Here is a 20,888-nt window from a genome sequence, read left to right as displayed (position 1 = left end):
CTGGGTCACTAACATCACTATTTTGATCTGTGAAAACTTTCACAGTTCAGTATTGGTCAGATGACCCTTTCCTGGGTCACTAACATCACTATTCTGATCTGTGAAAATGTTCACAGTTCAGTATTGGTCAGCTGACCCTTCCCTGAGTCAGTAACATCACTATTCCGATTTGTGAAAACTTTCACAGTTCAGTACTGGTCAGCTGGCCCTTTCCTGGGTCACTAACATCACTATTCCGATTTGTGAAAACTTTCACAGTTCAGTACTGGTCAGCTGACCCTTCCCTGAGTCATATTAATCTCAACTCTGATCTGTGAAAGCTTTCACAGTTCAGTACTGGTTTGTGAAAATTTTCACAGTTCAGTACTGGTCAGCTGACACTTCCCTGAGTCACTAACATCACTATTCTGATCTGTGAAAACCTTCACAGGTCAGTACTGGTCAGCTGACCATTTCCTGATTCATGTACATCACTATTCTGACCCAAATTGAACTGTGAATTTTTTCACAGATTAAAATAGTGATGTTACTGACTCAGGGAATGTTCAGCTGACCAGTACTGACCTGTGAAAATGTTCACAGATCAGAAGTGATGTTAGTGACCCAGGAAAGAGTCAGCTGACCAATACTGAACTGTGAAAGTTTTCACAGATCAGAATAGTGATTTACATGACCCACAGAAGGGTCAGCTGACCAATACTGAACTGTGAAAGTTTTCACAGATCAGAATAGTGATTTACATGACCCACAGAAGGGTCAGCTGACCAGTACTGAACTGTGAATATTTTCACAGATCAGAATAGTGATGTTAGTGATTTAGGGAAGGGCCAGCTGACCAGTACTGACCTGTGAACAATTTTACAGATCAGAATAGAGATGTTAGTGACCCAGGAAAGGGTCAGCTGACCAATACTGAACTGTGAAAGTTTTCACAGATCAGAATAGTGATTTACATGACCCACAGAAGGGTCAGCTGACCAGTACTGAACTGTAAAAGTTTTCACAGATCAGAATAGTGAATAATATGACTCAGGGAAGGGTCAGCTGACCAGTACTGATAGAAGAAAAAGAGAGCAGAGCATTAGGAACACTGTTACGCAATAAATAGCGATTGTGAAAGTTTTCACAAATCGAGTTTGACTTAAAAACAATGTTTTTGTATTTGAGCAGTCTGCGTGTTTAATGGCAAAATACGTTAAACATGAAGAGCGCATATTTTTCACATTCCTTACTATAGCGGACTTACCAAGGGGGTTACGGACAAGAGCTTTACTGTGACAAAATTCACAGATCAAGCTGGTTAAGATGACACTGGTTTCAGTCTGCTAAGTTTCCAACTTTCGGAGCTATAAGCATTATAAAATTAAGAGTCGAAAAAATAAAATAAAATTTCGGCCAAAAGGCACATCATCACCAGAATTCACAAATCATGGAGAACTACATTCGGGATTATTTGCATGTTTATGACAGCGCGTTGTGTATTTATAGCCAAAAAAAATCCGAATATCAAACCGCAAACTATCTTTACTGCGGTCTTGTAACTGATGTAGCCAAACAGTTAACTTGCAAAAGCGAGAAAATAACGAAAAGAGAGTCCTCTCTATCAAGACAAGATGAGAATCATCATCAGAGAGTCGCGACTGGCGAGGATATGAAATTAATTTACCCTAAACGTACTTATTCTACCCACTAAAATAATAAGATCATATAAATAAAATGAAAAAATATGAATTCTTTGATTTTTCATAGCTCAGACAAAATCATGATTGCCATTATATTTATTAAATTATCAACTGAAATATTAATTGTCGTAGTTTTACTTCTACAAAGCATTGCGCATTGATATTTGAACACAACAATTCACACAAATACGCAGTTTTAAAGCTTAGAAGGTCACATATACAGTATTTATGAATAAATAAAAAGGGCCCTAAGACAACTGCTTGTAAAAAAAACAGGACAATTTGTTATTTTAATTCATTTTATTATTTATCACATTGTATTCATTGTGAATTATTGTCTTTGTACAGAAAGACCAAAAGCCAAAGTGACCATTAAACCTGATCAACATGTATTCAGAGGAGAGACAGTCACTCTCAGATGTGACATTGATGGTGAAGGAGTCATTAGTTGGCAGTACAGCTGGTATAAAGATGGTTCAGTCAGTGTTTTTAGTGATCAAGAACACACATTTTGGTTTGTCACTGAGTCTGATGCAGGTAAATACTCCTGTTATGGAGTAGAGAGAGGAGGATCACGAACATCAAACATCAGTGATGCAGTTACACTGACAGTATCAGGTGAGTTCAATCATCTCTTCATATACACACACAAGTTTAACATATTATTAATGAGTGATTTCTCTATTTCAGGTCAAGTCTCTATTTCAGTTGTTTCTCCACAGACATGGTTGACTGAAGGAGATCCAATGACTCTGATCTGTGAGGTTTATGACTCCCCTACAGGCTGGACATTCAGCTGGTACATTGTAACTGTTTCATCAGGTAAGATATAATGTGCTTCATGTGGTAATATATAATATGACCCATTCAACCTAAATGCTTTGGATTACTCCATTGTTTAAAGCTGTAATGTACAATTTCAGTGTCACTATAGTGCAGGGGAGCCCAACCCTGTTCCTGAAGATCGACTTTCCTGCAGAGTTCAGCTCCAACCCTGACCAAACACACCTGAACCAGCTAATTAGGATCTTAAGGAGCGCTTGATAATTACAGACCGGTGGGTTTGATTAGGGTTGGAACTAAACTCTGCAGGAAAGTCAATCTCCAGGAACAGGGTTGGGCACCCCTGCACTATAGTGTCATCAAACTAAATGGCTGGTTTTGGATGCTCAAACACATCTATGTTTTGATAGCACCACAGCATTATTCTTCTGTGGGAAATAAACATGGGTGATTTTGCTTTTAGGCTGCAAAATAATTAATAAATAAATAAATAAATAAAGTAATTTTCCGCCAAGACCAGTAAATTTATGGACATTTCCGTTAACTTAACCTTAAACAAAGTGCAAAATTCCAAATATAGGTAAAACACCTGTAAAAAATAAATAAATAAATATAAAATTGCCTTCATAATAATACAATACATTGTGCCCCATTATTTTTACACTGTGTAATACAATATATATTCTTTCATAATGCTTATATCACCTTCTAAAGGTCAGGTAGAAATTAACATTTAAGTGACAGCTGCATTCTCACTTTTTACAGACAACAGATATCATTATAAGATGCTCTCAGACAGCAGCAGAGGAGCTGGAGGAAACTACACTGTCAGTTCTGCTGCTCTAAATCACACAGGAGTTTATGTGTGCAGAGCAGAGAGAGGAAAACCAGCTTATGAAACATGGTACAGCAGCTCAAAATTAAAATGGGTCACTGGTGAGTTCAAACTGAACTTAAAAATTTAGATAATCTTTAAGAAAGACAATTTTAATGCTTATATTTTCTTTCTCAGATTATCCTATTCCAGTCTCCAATCTGATAATCAGTCCCAGCAGAACTCAACACTTCACATCTGTCTTTCTCTCTCTGAGCTGTGAGGACCAGAGTAACTCTGGTAGATGGACAGTGAGAAGATACACAGATAGTTGGGGGCGGCTGGAAGGCTGTTCATCATCAGTGTGGGCATCACAAACAGGATCTAAATGTACAATCAACTCCACCAGCATACAGGACACTGGAGTGTACTGGTGTGAGTCTAAATCTGGAGAGAACAGTCATCCTGTTAATATCACTATACACTGTGAGTCTGTATTATGGTTATTATTAATTTCACTGGCACTTTATGATCAAAGAATAAAGCAGTTTGATTTGGAGTCTTTTTGACTTGAGCCAGCAGGCAACCACTTAGTTATGACCGAGCAACAATTGTAGTAACACACTGAAAATCACTGGGACACCAGTGGGATCAGCAACATTAAATATCTTATTTTGTTAGAAAATATAACAATCAATTTTTGATCATTTACTTGCTTCAATTAACTACGTCACAGTTACACTTTTTACTATTTCAATCAGCTCATGTTTCCTCTGTTTCTGTAGATGGTGTGATTCTGGAGAGTCCTTTTCATCCTGTGGCTGAAGGAGATACTCTGACTCTACGCTGTTTATATGAGTATACATTACCACCATACATTATAGCTGATTTCTATAAAGATGAATCACTCATCCAGAGTCAAACTACAGAGATGATCATCTCTACTGTCTCAAAGTCACATGAGGGTTTCTACTACTGCAAACACCCAGAGAGAGGAAAGTCACCCAAGAGCTGGATCTCAGTTACAGGTGAGAGTCAGTGGAACTTCTTCTTTTTTTTTTTTTTTTTTTTTTTTTTTTTTCTTGCAAAAAGAGATATTTTAAAGAATATTGCAGCAGTTGTTGCACATATAATGAAAGTCAAATTCACACCTGGGCTGCTATAGAAATGCATCAAAGTTTGTGTAAATGACCGCAATATGGTTGTCACTTTAAATTTGTTCTGAGCATGTTACGTGCTTTGCGCAGTAGGGGGAGTAACGACAAAAGTAGTCAGAACAGCAGAGAGAAGAGTGAAGATTCATGTTACTCCTCAGTCCATGAAGATATATACAGAGTTTCCAGTGAACAGTGCCTCGTGTCTGCCAAATTTAATCTTAGTACCCTTTGGTAAAGCGGAGCGAGGTATGTGATGTTTACGTATGTTGCGTGTTGCGGTTTGTTTCGGAGTCGTATGAGCTCGTTTGTGCGTATGTTAATCAGTGAGCTCTGCTTGTTAATTGGTTGTTTCATATTGTCTTTATTCACTTTATCACTTATTTTACATCTGTTTCTCTGTAAATGTGAACTTTATCTGTCGTATTTTTCTATATATGAGTGTATTTATTGGTTTTGTTGTTCCTTTGTGTAGTTTCACGGTGCTACGCAAACTAAAGCTCAATGGCGCTCTTCGCGAGCGAAATAAAGAAAGAAGCACCCGTCAGAAACTCTCTGTGTCTCGTTTATGGATGCCAAAGGGCAGCTACAGTTTGCATCAAGAGTGCAGATCAGATTCACTGATTATAACGGAAGCTCTCCTTAGACAATTTCTAAATATATTTATTTCACTAACAATTTGAATGAAAAACTTTGTTTTTTCAAATAAATTGTTAGTGGGGTGAAAGGTGGTGACGATTATAGGGGCCCATGGCTGTGGGTGACACAGTCACTGTCAGACAGAGTATGTGAGTGGAGTGAAGCGACAACAATTTCCCCTCCGCGCTCCGAGCATTTTATAACCGCTCCGCTCCGGGTTCACCGTTTCCCACTCCCGCTCCCGCTCCACTCCTCGCTCACTGATACCAGAAACACCGCTCCGCCTTTGCTCTGCGTCTAAACTATTTCAGTATGTTTGAAATACCACAGTTCTGTTCATAACGTATATTAAAAGAAGAAAATAACATAAATAAAACAACAGGATAGTTTTAAAGTAGCTTATTGGAACACTTTTTTCCCTCATGCCAAACATGGTTGTCAACATTAAAAGGTATAATTGCTGCTTTTTACAGTGCAAATGTTTGTGATGAAAATAACAGTATGTTTCGTCAGTTATTTTGAGAAGGGTCTGGCTGCAGACATGCACCTTCACTCTCAGACCTGCACTCTCAGACAACTGCACTTCTGGAAAAGACATCACTTGCAGTCTATTTTATTTTTACTTTATTTTTATTATTATTATTATTTTTTTTTAATTAAATATCTCAACATTTTACAACAGTAGCCAGGTGGTGAAGACAAGACAAAAAAAACTAAATTACAATGTCACTCACAATCGCCACTTGCACTCTCAGCTACCTGCAACTTCACTTGCAATCCACACAAACGGTGCGTGTTGCCAATAGAGACAAGACGCTGTGGTCGTTAAACGATTAAACGTTAAACGCTTTTTCCTCCCGCAGAAAACCATTAACACTTGATATGGCTTAATGTATTAAGATATATTAAGTGCCATTAAACTATCAAATTTGTAATATTACACGTGTTTGCACACACCTGCTTGTGTGTAGTTGTTTTAATAATGAATAGGAGCATAGCAGACAAACATTTCTTTGACCTTCCTATCACACATAGCCCAGGTCTTTGTGTACAGTATTACTGCATTGTATTTTAATTTTTGTCTGTTGTATTTGTCTTTCTGCTGTTTTATACATGCGTTATGATAGATGACTAGTTGTATAACCCACCTATGCCATGTTTGGTCTCTTTGAATTCGTATTTTGATGACCTAAAAGATGGTGTATATTATATGTTGATACCTATGCAACATATTAGTGTTTTAAAAAACCTTAGTAGTTTTTGCGTCAACACCCAATCGAATTACGTATGAAAAATACCATGCTCACAGACAAAGAGTCGTAAACTTTCCCTCCAAAGATGAAAATCGCTATTGACTCTTGGACCTCCTGTATAGTTTCCAGAGACTTTAAATGCATGCCAAGAGTTTCTTCTCTCTCTCTTCACTTTCTTCACTCTTCTGCAACATCTTCCGATTGCTGCCCATGTGGAGGAACACACGGGGAGCCTGAGCCAGCACTGCCTGGTGGGCACGACGGGCCCCAACTTATAGAGCTGTGGCTCTCGGCCACAAAGAGCCAGACATTTTCACTCAACCCTGGAATTCATCTTCATGACTCGCCTCAGTCAGTCAGGGGTTCTTTTAGAACCTAAGAGGGTGAGGAAGATGAGCTAGAACTCTTCAGGACTTCCCTAAGTGTGCGCCAGGCCTTGCGGCCTTGCCTTTCCATTCCCCAAAGATCACAGGGCTTCAGCTGGGTCCCTCTCAGCTCTTGGTTCTTCTTCACTTTTCACATGGGAAGAAACTCCCAGTCACCATCGAGTCAGGACATCTTTGGAGTTCGTCACTCTTCGAACCCGGAAGAACGTGATCACGATTCCAAAACCACCACTGCTCCAAACCATCAAGACTTTCACCCGAGACTGCATTCGGACACTTGTTCAACGACCAAGGCAATGGAAGTATCGTACATTTAACTAAACAAAACAGAGGTTTCGTATAAGCTGTAGACAGCACTGATGGTTTCACTCAGGTGGTTAACTGACTCTTTTAGTAGCTACATTCTCTTGTCTCTCTCTAACTGCTTTTCACTGACCCTTCCCCCATGTATGAGTAATTTCATGTTTGTTTGTTTGTTTGTTTGTTTAGATTAGTTATGTGTTAGTCCTTCCTTAATAAAACCCTTGTGCACAAATTACATGAGTTTTGATTGTGATTCTGCCATGTAAATTAATGTCCCTTTACGATTCTGATTCGAGCTACATGCTCTAATGCAATAGTGCTTTAAGAAAGTTATTTTCTGTGGCCAAGAAAATATAATTTCTTAGAGTTGATATAAAATTATATTGAATGTTCACTAGACAAACAGATTAATTGATGGAAATTAATTCTGCTACAGTTACTACTGGCAGCTGATATAAATAATTGTAATTAATCATAATTAATTGTAATTATTTATATACATTTCCCTTTTGAGCTAAATCGCAACAACGGTTCAGCCAGTGCTTTGCATCAAAGCATCAGACTCTGTTACTGACAGTATCAGCTCTTGAACACCGAATTGAGTTTTGCCTCTTCTTGCTCTTGAACTGACAAATACTTATAAAATTATGTTGAAATAATTGTCTTGGCGAGTATCCTCAAAACAACTGTTGGTTATGTCTCAAGTGAACGTAGTTGAGAAAGAAATCAGATGTGTATCATATACTGGATGCATTGTCTCTTAAAGTGACCACACCTAATTTGTTAGATGCGGTCAATGTTCTTAACATTTACCAAAGAAATTAAAAGAAAGAAAAATCACTCACTGCCCTTAAGTGTCACGCTTTACGTAGTCGTGGTGTGCGTGGAAATAAGATGGAGGAGAGCGGAGATCCCAACCAGTGTAGTTTTATTAAGTAATCCAAAAGTGAACATGAAATAAACGCAGGGGAACGGCAGGGAACCAGTAACAGAATAAACAATAAACTGAATGACAATATAATCACCGACACTACCATGTGGAACAAACAGACCTTAAATACATAAAGACAAGGGAGTGGTCACAAACGAGATAATGAGGGGAAGTACAAATATGGGCAAGACAATACCAAGTGCACTAAAACCTAAGGGGGGAACCTGGACTAAACCAAAAACACAAGAAACACAAGGGAAAAACACAAGGAAGGCAAGACAAACAGAACATAATCCTGACATTACCCCCCCCTCTTACAAGGCGCGACACGCGCCGTAACACACACTGGGGTGGGAGGGTGGGCGCTCTGAAGGCCGGTATGCAGGGACACAGGAGACACCGGATATAGGGACGGCCTCCAGGGCGGATCAGGGAGCTCAGGGGGCCATGGCGGGTCTGGGGATTCAGGGAGCCTTGGCCGAGCACACAATCTTTGTGGCCATGGTGGGTCCGGGGGTTTGGGAAGCCATGGCCAGGTAAACAGTTCAGGAGGCCATGGCTGAACAGGGGAGTAGCCCCCCCAAAATTTTCTTGGGGGAATTTATGGTTCTGACAGCCCTAGGGAGCGCTGGATAAGGTGCTGGCTCAGGAGGGCGCGCTGACGGAGGAGCCGACTCAGGAGGGCGCGCAGGAGGGCGCGCTGACGGAGGTGCGCGCGCAGACTCTGGAGGGCGCGTTGGAGGAGGAGGGCGCGCAGACTCTGGAGGGCGCGCAGACTCTGGAGGGCGCGCTGGACAGAGATCCGGCTCTGGCTCTGGAGGGCGAGCTGGACAGTGCTCCACCTCTGGCTCTGGAGGGCGAGCTGGGCAGTGCTCCACCTCTGGCTCTGGAAGGTGCGCTGGAGCCCTCCAGGGTTGTGCGGGCAACCGCGTCAAGGACGGGGACCTGGAGAGAGCAGGGATAGAGGAGGTGGACAGAGAAATGGGAGAAGCAGAAAGTTCAACAGTTAACGCCGCCTCCTTTTGAGGCTCTACAGCCTGGGCTGACACCTCAGGAGGCATTGGCGCGGCTTCTCCGGCAGGCGAGGTTTCTGGAGTGGCCTTGACAGCCGACGTGGGCTCTGCCTCTGGAGGGCGCGTTGGAGGCAGCTCAGGCTCTGGGGTGCGTGCTGGAGGCAGTTCGGGCTCATGAGCTGCACCAAGAACTTGACTTGACTTAGCCGACGCAGCTATAATGGTACATAGCCCAGGAATCACAGCTGTAACTTGACCTGACTCAGAAACTTGACTTGATTCGGGAAACACAGCCGCAGCTTGACTTGACTCGGGGAACACAGCAGCAGCTTGGCTGGACTCGGGGAACACAGCAGCAGCTAGGCTTGACTCGGGGAACACAGCAGCAGCTTGGCTTGGCTCGGGGAACACAGCCGCAGCTTGGCTTGACTCGGGGAACACAGCCGCAGCTTGGCTTGACTCAGCCGCTCGACTTGGCTCAGCCGCTCGACTTGACTCAGCCGCTCGACTTGACTCAGCCGCTCGACTTGACTCAGCCGCTCGACTTGACTCAGCCGCTCGACTTGACCCAGCCGCTTGATTAGACTCTGCGAGAACGGCAGCTGTGACGTAACTTGGCAGGGCAGGAACAGCAGTAGTGATGTGACTAAACTCTTCTGGAACAGTGGTTGTGACGTGACTTAACTGAGTCTTCGGAAATGAGGCTGTGTTTCGGCTTGAGTCGGGTAGTGAAGTAGTGTCTTGACTTGGCTCAGAAAGTGACTCGGTGTCTTGATTTGGCTCAGGAAGTGAAGCGGTGTCTTGATTTGGCTCAAAGCGTGCGGCCGCTTAAGGGCGCTCTGGCGGCGCGGTCGCTTGAGGGCGCTCTGGCGGGACTGTGAGCTCGGGTGCAGCGGCCATCTTGGCTGGGGGCTCAGGAACGGCGGCCATCTTGGCCGGGGGCTCCGGAATGGATTCCATCTTACGTGTAGACTCTAGCGTGGCGGTCATCTTGCGTGCTGATTCGGGCGTGACTGTCATCTTGCGGACAGACTCTGGCGTGGCGGCCTTCTTGCGAGCAGACTCTGGCGTGGCGGCCATCTTGCGTGCAGACTCTGGCGTGGCAGCCTTCTTGCGAGCAGACTCTGGCGTGGCGGCAGCCTTCTTGCGAGCAGACTCTGGCGTGGCGGCAGCCATCTTGCGAGCAGACTCTGGCGTGGCGGCAGCCATCTTGCGAGCAGACTCTGGCGTGGCGGCAGCCATCTTCCGAGCAGACTCTGGCGTGGCGGCAGCCATCTTGCGAGCAGACTCTGGCGTGGCGGCAGCCATCTTGCGAGCAGACTCTGGCGTGGCGGCAGCCCTCTTGCGTACAGACATTAGTGGTGGGTCCAGCACACTGGCCATCAAGGTTGGCCATGACCTCGGAGGGCTGGCTGCGATCTCCAGACAGACGATGAGAGAGGAGGAATAACGAACAGGAGGAAGCGCAGGAAGACCAGACGGAGCGGGCCGGTTGGGACGGCATGTGGAGGAAGCTGGCTGATGGTGGGCTGGAGCGGCAACGTGTTCTCTAATGGGGGAAAGATCGGAATCTTTCACATCAACGTAAAAATCGGAATGACTGAGGGTGAGGACCTGGTTGATAAATTCAGCAACCGGTTTATAGCGATCCTCATAGGGTATGGAACTGAGCAACTGGGAATCATTTAACCCCATTAGAAAACACGTATTAATCATGGCATCGCTCCAACTCACCAGATGACAAACCTCCAAGAATTCCTCCACATATCGTTCCACCGGCCTCATCCCTCGACGAATGCTCATGATCCTCCTCTCGGCATCCATGATGTTGTCTTTGGGTCGGTGATTCTGTCACGCTTTACGTAGTCGTGGTGTGCGTGGAAATAAGATGGAGGAGAGCGGAGATCCCAACCAGTGTAGTTTTATTAAGTAATCCAAAAGTGAACATGAAATAAACGCAGAGGAACGACAGGGAACCAGTAACAGAATAAACAATAAACTGAATGACAATATAATCACCGACACTACCATGTGGAACAAACAGACCTTAAATACATATAGACAAGGGAGTGGTCACAAACGAGATAATGAGGGGAAGTACAAATATGGGCAAGACAATACCAAGTGCACTAAAACCTAAGGGGGGAACCTGGACTAAACCAAAAACACAAGAAACACAAGGGAAAAACACAAGGAAGGCAAGACAAACAGAACATAATCCTGACATTAAGTGAATTAGTTGTAGCTTTAACAAAAATTAATCTATACTTCATTTATACAGTGAACACTATGCAATGATATTTTACATTTTATTATGCAGTTTCATTACCTGGACACCTACAAATTTGAAAAAAACTTAAACATTGTTTAATTTGTATCTTTGTTCTATTTATTTATTTGTGCTATTTACACAATTTCAAACAGGGCCCATTGATACAACTTTCACCGGTGTGCAAACCCCAGTTACAGCCCTGATTCACTGTAACAACATAAAAACAAAGAAACATTCTTTAAAATGTCTTCTTTTCAGCTCATATAGGTTAGGCACAACATAATATTATGCATGACTACAGCAGGACATTTTGTTATTTTAATTTATTTATTATTTATCACATTATTTTTAATGCAAATTGTTGTCATTGTACAGAAAGACCAAAAGCCAAAGTGACCATTAAACCTGATCAACATGTATTCAGAAGAGACACAGTCACTCTCAGATGTGACATTGATGGTGAAGGAGTCACTAGCTGGCAGTACAGCTGGTATAAAGACGATTCAACCAGTGTTTTCAGTGAACTACAGGAACACACATTGAGGTCTGTTACTGAGACTGATGCAGGTAAATACTCCTGTTATGGAGCAGAGAGAGGAGGATCCCACAGATCACAACATAGTGATAAAGTTACACTGACAGTATCAGGTGAGACTGATCACTGTAATTGTTGCTAGTAGCTATATTTCTTACATTGCCTGTGAATAAAAAAAAAGCACTATTTACCAACTAGGACAAAATGTTCTGTTGGAAAAATTGTCACTAATCCATATGACTTTATATTGACAGATATTCCAAAACCAACTCTGACTGTGCTGCCACAGAGTTCATTGTTCAATGGAGACTCAGTTACTCTGAGATGTGAGGTGGATCAGTCATGGGTTGGAATGGTGTTTCTCTGGAGTAAAAACTCAAACAATGAGTCTACTGGAGCTGCAGTGAAAACAATACATTCAGTGAAAGTCTCTGATGGAGGAGAGTACAGGTGCAGAGCACAAAGAGGAAAACTTTACACAAATTACAGTGAACCAGTATCAGTGAAAATATACGGCAAGTATTTTCTTCAAATAATAAACTGCTCTGAGAACACAATTAAAATTCATAAGACATTGAATAAGTAATTATAACAGCTAGAGAACAACACTTCAGTCTAAACTGATGTAGCATGTGTGTTTTACAATCAAGTAAATATTCATACAGTTAAAACAGCACATTATTTACATTGTGAATTGTTGTCCTTGTACAGAAAGACCAAAAGCCAAAGTGACCATTAATCCTGATCAACATGTATTCAGAGGAGAGACAGTCACTCTCAGATGTGACATTGATGGTGAAGGAGTCACTAGCTGGCAGTACAGTTGGTATAAAGACGGTTCAGTCAGTGATTTCATTAATCAACAGGAACACACATTCAGGTCTATTACTCAGTCTGACACAGCTAAATACTCCTGTTATGGAGCAGAGAGAGGAGGATCCCGCAGATCACAACACAGTGATAAAGTTATACTGACAGTATCAGGTGAGACTGATCACTGTAATTGCTGCTAGTAGCTATATTTCTTACACTGTCTGTGAATTAAAAAAGCACTATTTACCAACTAGGACAAAATGTTCTGTTGGAAAAATTGTCACAAATCCATATGACTTTATATTGACAGATATTCCAAAACCAACTCTGACTGTGCTGCCACAGAGTTCATTGTTCACTGGAGACTCAGTTACTCTGAGATGTGAGGTGGATCAGTCATGGGTTGGACGGGTGTTTCTCTGGAGTAAAAACTCAAACAATGAGTCTGCTGGAGCTGCAGTGAAAACAATACATTCAGTGAAATTCTCTGATGGAGGAGAGTACAGGTGCAGAGCACGAAGAGGAAAACTTTACACAAATTACAGTGAACCAGTAACAGTGACAATATACGGCAAGTATTTTCTTCAAATAATAATCTGCTCTGAGAACACAATTAAAATTCATAAGACATTGAATAAGTAATTATAACAGCTAGAGAACAACACTTCAGTCTAAACTGATGTAGCATGTGTGTTTTACAATCAAGTAAATATTCATACAGTTAAAACAGCACATTATTTACATTATGAATTGTCGTCATTGTACAGAAGGACCAAAAGCCAAAGTGACCATTAAACCTTATCAACATGTATTCAGAGGAGAGACAGTCACTCTCAGATGTGACATTTGTGGTGAAGGAGTCACTAGCTGGCGATACAGCTGGTATAAAGACGGTTCAGTCAGTGATTTCACTGATCAACAGGAACACACATTCAGGTCTGTTACTGAGTCTGACACAGGTAAATACTCCTGTTATGGAGAAGAAAGAGAAGGATCACGAACATCAAACATCAGTGATGAAGTTACACTGACAGTATCAGGTGAGTTTGATCATCTTTTCATGTACTGCAAACATATACGTTTAAAATGTTATTAATAAGTGATTTCTCAATTTCAGTTCCCAGAGCTGTTTTAAGTGTTTCTCGACAGAAGTGGTTGACTGAAGGAGATCCAGTGACTCTGATCTGTGAGGTTTACGGCTCCTCTACAGGCTGGACATTCAGCTGGTACACTCTGACTGTTTCATCTGGTAAGATATTATTGTAACAACGAGTGAGAGGCGAGCGGATCCATGCGTGAGCTTTTATTTATAGGACGTGACAAAGACATGGTCGTACAGGCAGGGTCGAAACAGGAGCAGACAGGAATATAACAGGCAATAGTAGAGAATAATCCAATAAGCAAGAGCGAGAGTCCGAAAAGGCAGGCGGCGTACGGTCGAAAACGGGATGGGCCAGGCAAGAGAACTAAACACTGGGAAACTGGGAAACAAGGAAACTAGGAAACGCTAAAGAAACAAATACAACAATACAACAATCCGTGCCTTGCAAGGGGAAAGTCCGGGGTTTTTATAGTGAGCCTGATTGGCTACCGGAGGCAACGCAATAGGCGCGGTGGAGGATGGGAGATGCAGTCCGAAGTGCAAAGTACCAGTCAGAGTGTGTTGCAAAGGTGAGAGTGACATCTGGTGGTGAGCGGTCCGCAGAGCACCGACCAGATTCGTGACATAGCCCCCCCCCAAGGAGCGGCTTCCAGACGCTCGAAGGAAACAACAGTCCAGGGGAGCGGTGGGGCGGGAGCGAGACAGGGCACGGGCTGGAGGGCCAGGTCCATGTGGAGGGCCCGGTGATTGAGGCAGGACCAACAGAGCAGGTACCCTCCAGGGCGGGGCCGGAGGCGGAGCAGGAGCCCTCCAGGGCGGAGCCGGAGGCAGAGCAGGAGCCCTCCATGGCGGAGCAGGAGGCGCAGGAGCCCTCCAGGGCGGAGGCGGAGCAGGAGCCCTCCAGGGCAGAGCCAGAGGCGGAGCAGGAGGCGCAGGAGCCCTCCAGGGCGGAGCCGGAGGCAGAGCAGGGGCCCTCCAGGGCGGAGCCGGAGGCAGAGCAGGAGCCCTCCAGGGCGGAGCCGGAAGCAGAGCAGGAGCCCTCCAGGGTGGAGCCGGAGGCGGAGCAGGCGAACAAGAGCCCTCCAGGGCGGAGCCGGAGGCGGGACAGGCGACGCAAGAGCCCTCCAGGGCGGAGCCGGAGGCGGGACAGGCGACGCAAGAATCCTCCAGGGCGGAGCCAGAGGCAGAGCGTGAGACGCTGGCGCCCTCCATGGTGGAGCAGGAGGCGCAGAAGCCCTCCAAGGCGGAACAGGAGGCGGAGCGACCCTCCAGAGCGGAACAGGAGGCGGAGCAGGAGGCGGAGCAGGAGGCGGAGGGAGGCGGAGCAGGAGGCGGAGCAGGAGGCGGAGCAGCCCTCCGGGGTGAAACAGGAATCTGCGTCACGGTCTGGGACCTGGGGAAAGCAAGGACAGAGGAGGCAGACAGAATAGGGGGAGAAGGCGCAGCAGCCCTCCAGGGCGGAACAGGAGGCGGAGCAGGAGGTGCCGCAGCCCTCCGGGGCGGAACAGGAGGCGCAGCAGTCCTCCGGGGTGGAACAGGAGGCGCCGCAGCCCTCCGGGGCGGAACAGGAGGTGCCGCAGCCCTCCGGGGCGGAACAGGAACCTGCGTCATGGTCTGGGACCTGGGAGAGCAGGGACAGAGGAGGCAGAGAGAACAGGAAGAGAAGCAGAGAGACCACAGGATAACGCCGCCTCCATAGGAGGTTCTACAGCCGACGCTGACACGCTGAGGCATTGGCGCAGCTTCTCTGAAGGGGAAGGCCTCTGGAGCAGACTTGAGACCAGACGGGACCCCTGGAGCAGACTTGAGACCAGACGGGACCTCTGGAGCTGACTTGAGACCAGACGGGACCTCTGGAGCAGACTTGAGACCAGACGGGACCTCTGGGTCAGACTTGAGACCAGACGGGACCTCTGGGGCAGACTTGAGACCAGACGGGACCTCTGGAGCTGACTTGAGACCAGGCGGGAGCTCTGGAGCAGGAAACCGCGTTATGGCCTGGGACCTGGGAACAGCAGAGACAGAGAAGGCAGACAGAATAAGGGGAGAAGCAGAGAGGTCGTAGAGGGATGCCGCCTCCATGGGAGGATCTACAGCCAAGGCTGACACCTCAGGAGGCATTGGCATGGCTTCTCCAAATGAGGGGAGCTCTGGAGCAGACTTGAGATCAGACGGGAGCTCTGGAGCAGGCTTGAGATCAGACTGGAGCTCTGGAGCAGGCTTGAGATCAGACAGAAACTCTGGAGCAGGCTTGAGATCAGACGGGAGCTTCGGAGTGTAGTGTGCAGCCCACATGCTGAGAATGGTGATTGCCATCACACTGGCAGACATGATGTGACAAGGCTCTGGGCGGTCAGAAGAGACGTAACTTGGCTCTGGACAAATAGACGAGACATGACGAGGCACTGGGAGGTCTAATGAAACATGGGGAGGCTCTGGGCCGTCGGGCAGGGCGTGACTTGACTCTGAAACAGCAATACCTTGACTTGGCTCAATGAGTGCTGCTGTGGCTTGACCAGACACGTGAAGTCCAGCGATGATTTGACTTGGCCTATGAAGATCAACGGTGACTTGACCTGGTTCGTGGTGACTGGCTGAGGCCTGACTTGGCTTGTGAACATCAACTGTGACTTGACTAGGCTCATGGAGATCAGCTGTGGCTTGACTTGGCTCGTGAAGATCAGTAGTGACCTGACTTGACTCTTGGAGATCAGCAGTGACTTGACTTGGCTCGTGAAGATCAGTAGTGACTTGATTTGACTCTTGGAGATCAGCGGTGACTGGACTTGACTCAAGAACCATGACTGTGAGCTTGCTTGACTCAGGAACCACGACTGTGACTTTGCTTGACTCAGGAACCACGGCTTTAACGTTGCTGGACTTGGAAGCTTGACTGGACTTGGAAGCTTGACTGGACTTGGAGGCCTGGCTGGACTTGGAGGCCTGACTGGACTTGGAGGCTACAGCTGTAGCCTGACTTGACTCTGGAGCAGCGGCTGAAGCTTGATTTGGCTCTGGAATAACAGCAGCAGCTTGACTTGGCTCATGAGGAACTGCTATAACCTGGCTTGGCTCATGGAGATCCGCTGTACCAGGACTTGACTCGTGAACAATATGGCTTGGCTCAGGAACAACAGCTGTTACGTGACTTGACTCGTGGGGAACAACTGTGACTTGGCTTGACTCGTGGGGAACGGCAGCTGTGTCTTGACTTGACTCTGTGTCTTGACTTGACTCAGGGGTAGCCGCCACGACATGAAGGAGCGCCACTTTAGCTGCCCATACTGTCATTAGGGGTGTGTCCAGCACGTGGGCCATCATGACCACAGGTGGCGTCCGGGTGCTGACCACAGGTTCTGGAATGGCAGCCATATTGTGGAGTGGCTTGGAGACGGCGGCCATCTTGTGCAGTGGCTTGGAGACAGCGGCCATCTTGTGCAGTGGCTCTGGCGTGGCAGCCATCTTGTGCAGTGGCTCTGGCGTGGCAGCCATCTTGTGCGGTGGCTCAGGAAAGATGGCTGTAACTTGACTTGACACAGGAACAATAGCCGTAGCTTGACTTGACTTGGAAACTTGACTTAACTCAGGAAATACAGCTGCAACTTGACTTGACTTGGAAACTTGACTTGACTCAGGAAATACAGCTGCAGCTTGACTTGACTTGAAAACTTGACTTGACTCAGGAAATGCAGCTGCAGCTTGACTTGACTTGGAAACTTGACTTGACTCAGGAAATGCAGCTGCAACTTGACTTGACTTGGAAACTTGACTTGACTCAGGAAATGCAGCTGTATCTCCATATAGCTCTGGTATGGCAGCTGTGACGTGACGGAGCTCTGTTTCCGCCGCCATCTTGTGAACGGACACCGCTGTCGCCGCTACTGCATTAACGCGCTCCGGCGCGGCCGCCATCTTGTGCGCGGGCTCTGCTGACGCCGCCATAGCTCGAGCACGCTCCGTCACGGCCGCCATTTCACGAGCGATCCAGGCGGAAAACCTGTTTGTGGCGTCGTGATCCGGTGTTACCGCCAATCTGCGAGAGGGGTGCGCGGCTGCTTTGTCTGCGTTGTCGCGTACCTCCTTCGCAACCCCCACAGTACACGGCGAGCCCACACACAATAACGCAAAGTTCAAGAAAGCAGCCAAAGATGAGCGCGGACCCTCGCGTCTGAGTCTAGCCTTTAAGTGCTCGTTTGCGCCGTCGCAAAAAATCCCAATTATAATACAGTCCGGTTGGGTGGAATAATTTGCAAAAACTAAGAACTCACGGGTGTACTGCTCGACGTGACAAAGACATGGTCGTACAGGCAGGGTCGAAACAGGAGCAGACAGGAATATAACAGGCAATAGTAGAGAATAATCCAATAAGCAAGAGCGAGAGTCCGAAAAGGCAGGCGGTGTACGGTCGAAAACGGGATGGGCCAGGCAAGAGAACTAAACACTGGGAAACTGGGAAACAAGGAAACTAGGAAACGCTAAAGAAACAAATACAACAATACAACAATCCGTGCCTTGCAAGGGGAAAGTCCGGGGTTTTTATAGTGAGCCTGATTGGCTACCGGAGGCAACGCAATGGGCGCGGTGGGGGATGGGACATGCAGTCCGAAGTGCAAAGTACCAGTCAGAGTGTAATGCAAAGGTGAGAGTGACATCTGGTGGTGAGCGGTCCGCAGAGCACCGACCAGATTCGTGACAATTATGTGCTTCATATGGTAACTTCTGAATGAACTAATTTTATTCAAATCAACAAAATATTTAACATGTCTGAGTCCAAGCGTTACAGAACAGATATGAGACACAAATGCCCCAGTTCCTGAAACTTTTTGTTTTGATGTGGCCTAAATAACAACCTAAATATCTTAAGTTACTTAATCAAAAGTAATTGAAGTAATTTAAAAATGTCAAATCAAGTAGAAATAGCTCCTTAAGATGAAATCTACAAATTCTTTTACAGACATCAATGATCATTATAAGCTGCTCTCAGACAGCAGCAGAGGAGCTGGAGGAAACTACACTATCAGTTCTGCTGCTCTAAAACACACAGGAGTTTATGTGTGCAGAGCACAGAGAGTAAAACTAGTTCATTACACAACCTACAGCAACAAACAACCACTATGGGTCACTGGTGAGTTCAAATGTAATTTAAATAATTGGTGAAACTAGAATAAAGACTGTTTTCATGTTCAAATTTGAAACTTAACAGCTGTAATTGTCTTCTCAGGTGTTTCTCCTCCAGTGTCTCTGATCATCAGTCCCAGCAGAACTCAACACTTCACATCTGTCTCTCTCTCTCTGAGCTGTGAGGACCAGAGTAACTCTGATAGATGGACAGTGAGAAGATACACAGAGAGTTGTGGACTGGAAGATTGTTCATCATCAGTGTGGGGATCACAAACAGGATCTACATGTACAATCAACTCCACCAGCACATCAGACACTGGAGTGTACTGGTGTGAGTCTGAATCTGGAGAGAACAGTCATCCTGTTAATATCACTGTACACTGTGAGTCTGTGTTTCTTTCAGGCACCTTATAATCTTAAAAGGTTTACGTGCAGGGATCATTAAGTACAGTTACTAATTACTAATTATTAAAATAACTAATTCAAATGAAGAAACCACCAAAACTTTAAACCCACACAACTATAACCACTTTGGCACTTTACATAAAAACACTCATTAGGCTAGCACAATTAAAATAAAGTTACTTCCAAACATTCAGGCCTGTCAATCATTATTACGAGCCTATACATAAGCAGGACTTATTGCATGTCCCCAGCGTCAATTCTTTTGCCATACGGCCCCGCCCTGTACCGCAAATAGCGCCCCAAGCCGACAAACTCCTGCACTTCTGCTACAACGAACAATGCTCTGCAAAGACCCTCTTACTCGAGTTCCACTTTCAGCTCATAACAAGGGAAATCAAGACCATCAACAACCTCCTGCAGATCTGCCCTGCTGCCTCCACTGAACGCGCTTTTCCCGCTACAGGAATACAGTCAGTAAACTGATGAAGGCACACTCGCCACCTTAAACAATCAAAATCCAGCTCTGCTCACCTTATCCATCGCTCATTCCATGCCCAGTGATTTCCTTTTGCATACCAAAATCATTAACAATATTCTGATGCCTAAGTGGTACTTCTAAACGTATAATCTTGTCGGATAACTAACAAACTCGAGAACACGTGACGATGGCTCAGCGTCGTCTAAGTCACCTTAAGGCAAGTAATTTCACTGGTCGGCCATTTTGAAACGCCTCTCAGGCAGTAGGGCTGGGAATTGATTCCAAAAAGAATCGATTCCAAAGCGTTGGAAATCGAGAGTCGATTCCAAAGGTCGGAATTCATTACATCAGGGGAATCAACTCCCCATTCAGAGCCGTTGTCAGTTAAAAAAAAAAAAGAGAATACATGGGCGCTTGTCAAACGAACGGCTGCATCATACAAAGGCTGCACATCAAACGTCGCTGAACTTCGATTCACGAAAATAAACTGAATGAAAAGAGTCGGTACTGAGCACGTCTGAGCTTGAGGATGCAGCCCTCGGTTAAGCACTTATTAATTTGCCTCTTGTTTGCTAATAGTGGTTAGAAGACTGATTTGTTTCCACAAAAGGTTCTTTCGGATAGATCGTTTATTGAACAAATTAAAAAAATTCAGAAGTTATTTTACGGTACAACGGGCTTATTGTCACGGGGAGTGAGAGGCGAGAGGCGAGCGGATCCACTTGCGAGCTTTTATTATTGGGACGAGACAGATACATGGTCGTACAGGCAGGGTCAAACAGAGGCAAACAGGTATATCACAGGCAAGACGTAGAGAATAATCCAATAACACGAGCGAGAAACGGGGAGCCGGGCGAGGGAACTAAACACAGGGAACTGGAAACTAGGGAACGCTAATGGAAACACAACAACAATAAGGATAACAACAATACTCCGTGGCTTGCATGGGGAAAGTCCGGGGCTTTTATAGAGCTGCTGATTGGTCACGGGTGTTGACGCAATCAGCGTGATGGGTGATGGGAATAGTAGTCCGGGGTATAGAACAACAGTCAACGGGTAATGATGGGGTGAGAGTGACATCTGGTGGTGACCGCGGAACACTGACCAGATTCGTGACACTTACATTGTGCGCTGCACAACATAACTGATCATGTCATGATCAAAGGTCTTAGTCCCATTTGAAGGTACATGAAACCCCAGACTA

General features: G+C 45.4%; 1 protein-coding gene across 8 annotated transcripts in view; it reads left to right on the top strand.

Annotated features, from left to right (window-relative positions):
* The window catches only part of LOC127160739 (basement membrane-specific heparan sulfate proteoglycan core protein-like), a 54,194-nt gene extending 33,672 nt beyond the window's left edge, over window positions 1-20,522 (top strand). For 3 of the 8 annotated variants that reach the window (XM_051103390.1, XM_051103389.1, XM_051103394.1), the window contains 13 exons: window positions 2,031-2,300; window positions 2,373-2,504; window positions 3,231-3,401; window positions 3,478-3,765; window positions 4,065-4,307; window positions 11,606-11,878; window positions 12,020-12,280; window positions 12,477-12,749; window positions 12,889-13,149; window positions 13,346-13,618; window positions 13,696-13,827; window positions 18,635-18,805; window positions 18,902-20,074. In XM_051103390.1, coding sequence (XP_050959347.1) covers window positions 2,031-2,300; window positions 2,373-2,504; window positions 3,231-3,401; window positions 3,478-3,765; window positions 4,065-4,307; window positions 11,606-11,878; window positions 12,020-12,280; window positions 12,477-12,749; window positions 12,889-13,149; window positions 13,346-13,618; window positions 13,696-13,827; window positions 18,635-18,805; window positions 18,902-19,215 — 3,062 coding nt within the window. In that variant the 3' untranslated portion in view covers window positions 19,216-20,074. Of the gene's footprint in view, window positions 1-2,030; window positions 2,301-2,372; window positions 2,505-3,230; window positions 3,402-3,477; window positions 3,766-4,064; window positions 4,308-11,605; window positions 11,879-12,019; window positions 12,281-12,476; window positions 12,750-12,888; window positions 13,150-13,345; window positions 13,619-13,695; window positions 13,828-18,634; window positions 18,806-18,901 lie in introns of all 8 variants that reach the window. The other 5 variants (XM_051103395.1, XM_051103391.1, XM_051103392.1 and 2 more) reach the window with 5 other exon arrangements.
* The last annotated feature ends 366 nt before the right edge of the window (window positions 20,523-20,888 follow it).

Source organism: Labeo rohita, unplaced genomic scaffold, assembly GCF_022985175.1.
Source record: "Labeo rohita strain BAU-BD-2019 unplaced genomic scaffold, IGBB_LRoh.1.0 scaffold_447, whole genome shotgun sequence".
In the NCBI taxonomy this organism is placed as follows: domain Eukaryota; kingdom Metazoa; phylum Chordata; class Actinopteri; order Cypriniformes; family Cyprinidae; genus Labeo; species Labeo rohita.
Note: the sequence above shows the minus strand (reverse complement) of the source record. Positions and strands in the feature narration are given on the sequence as shown.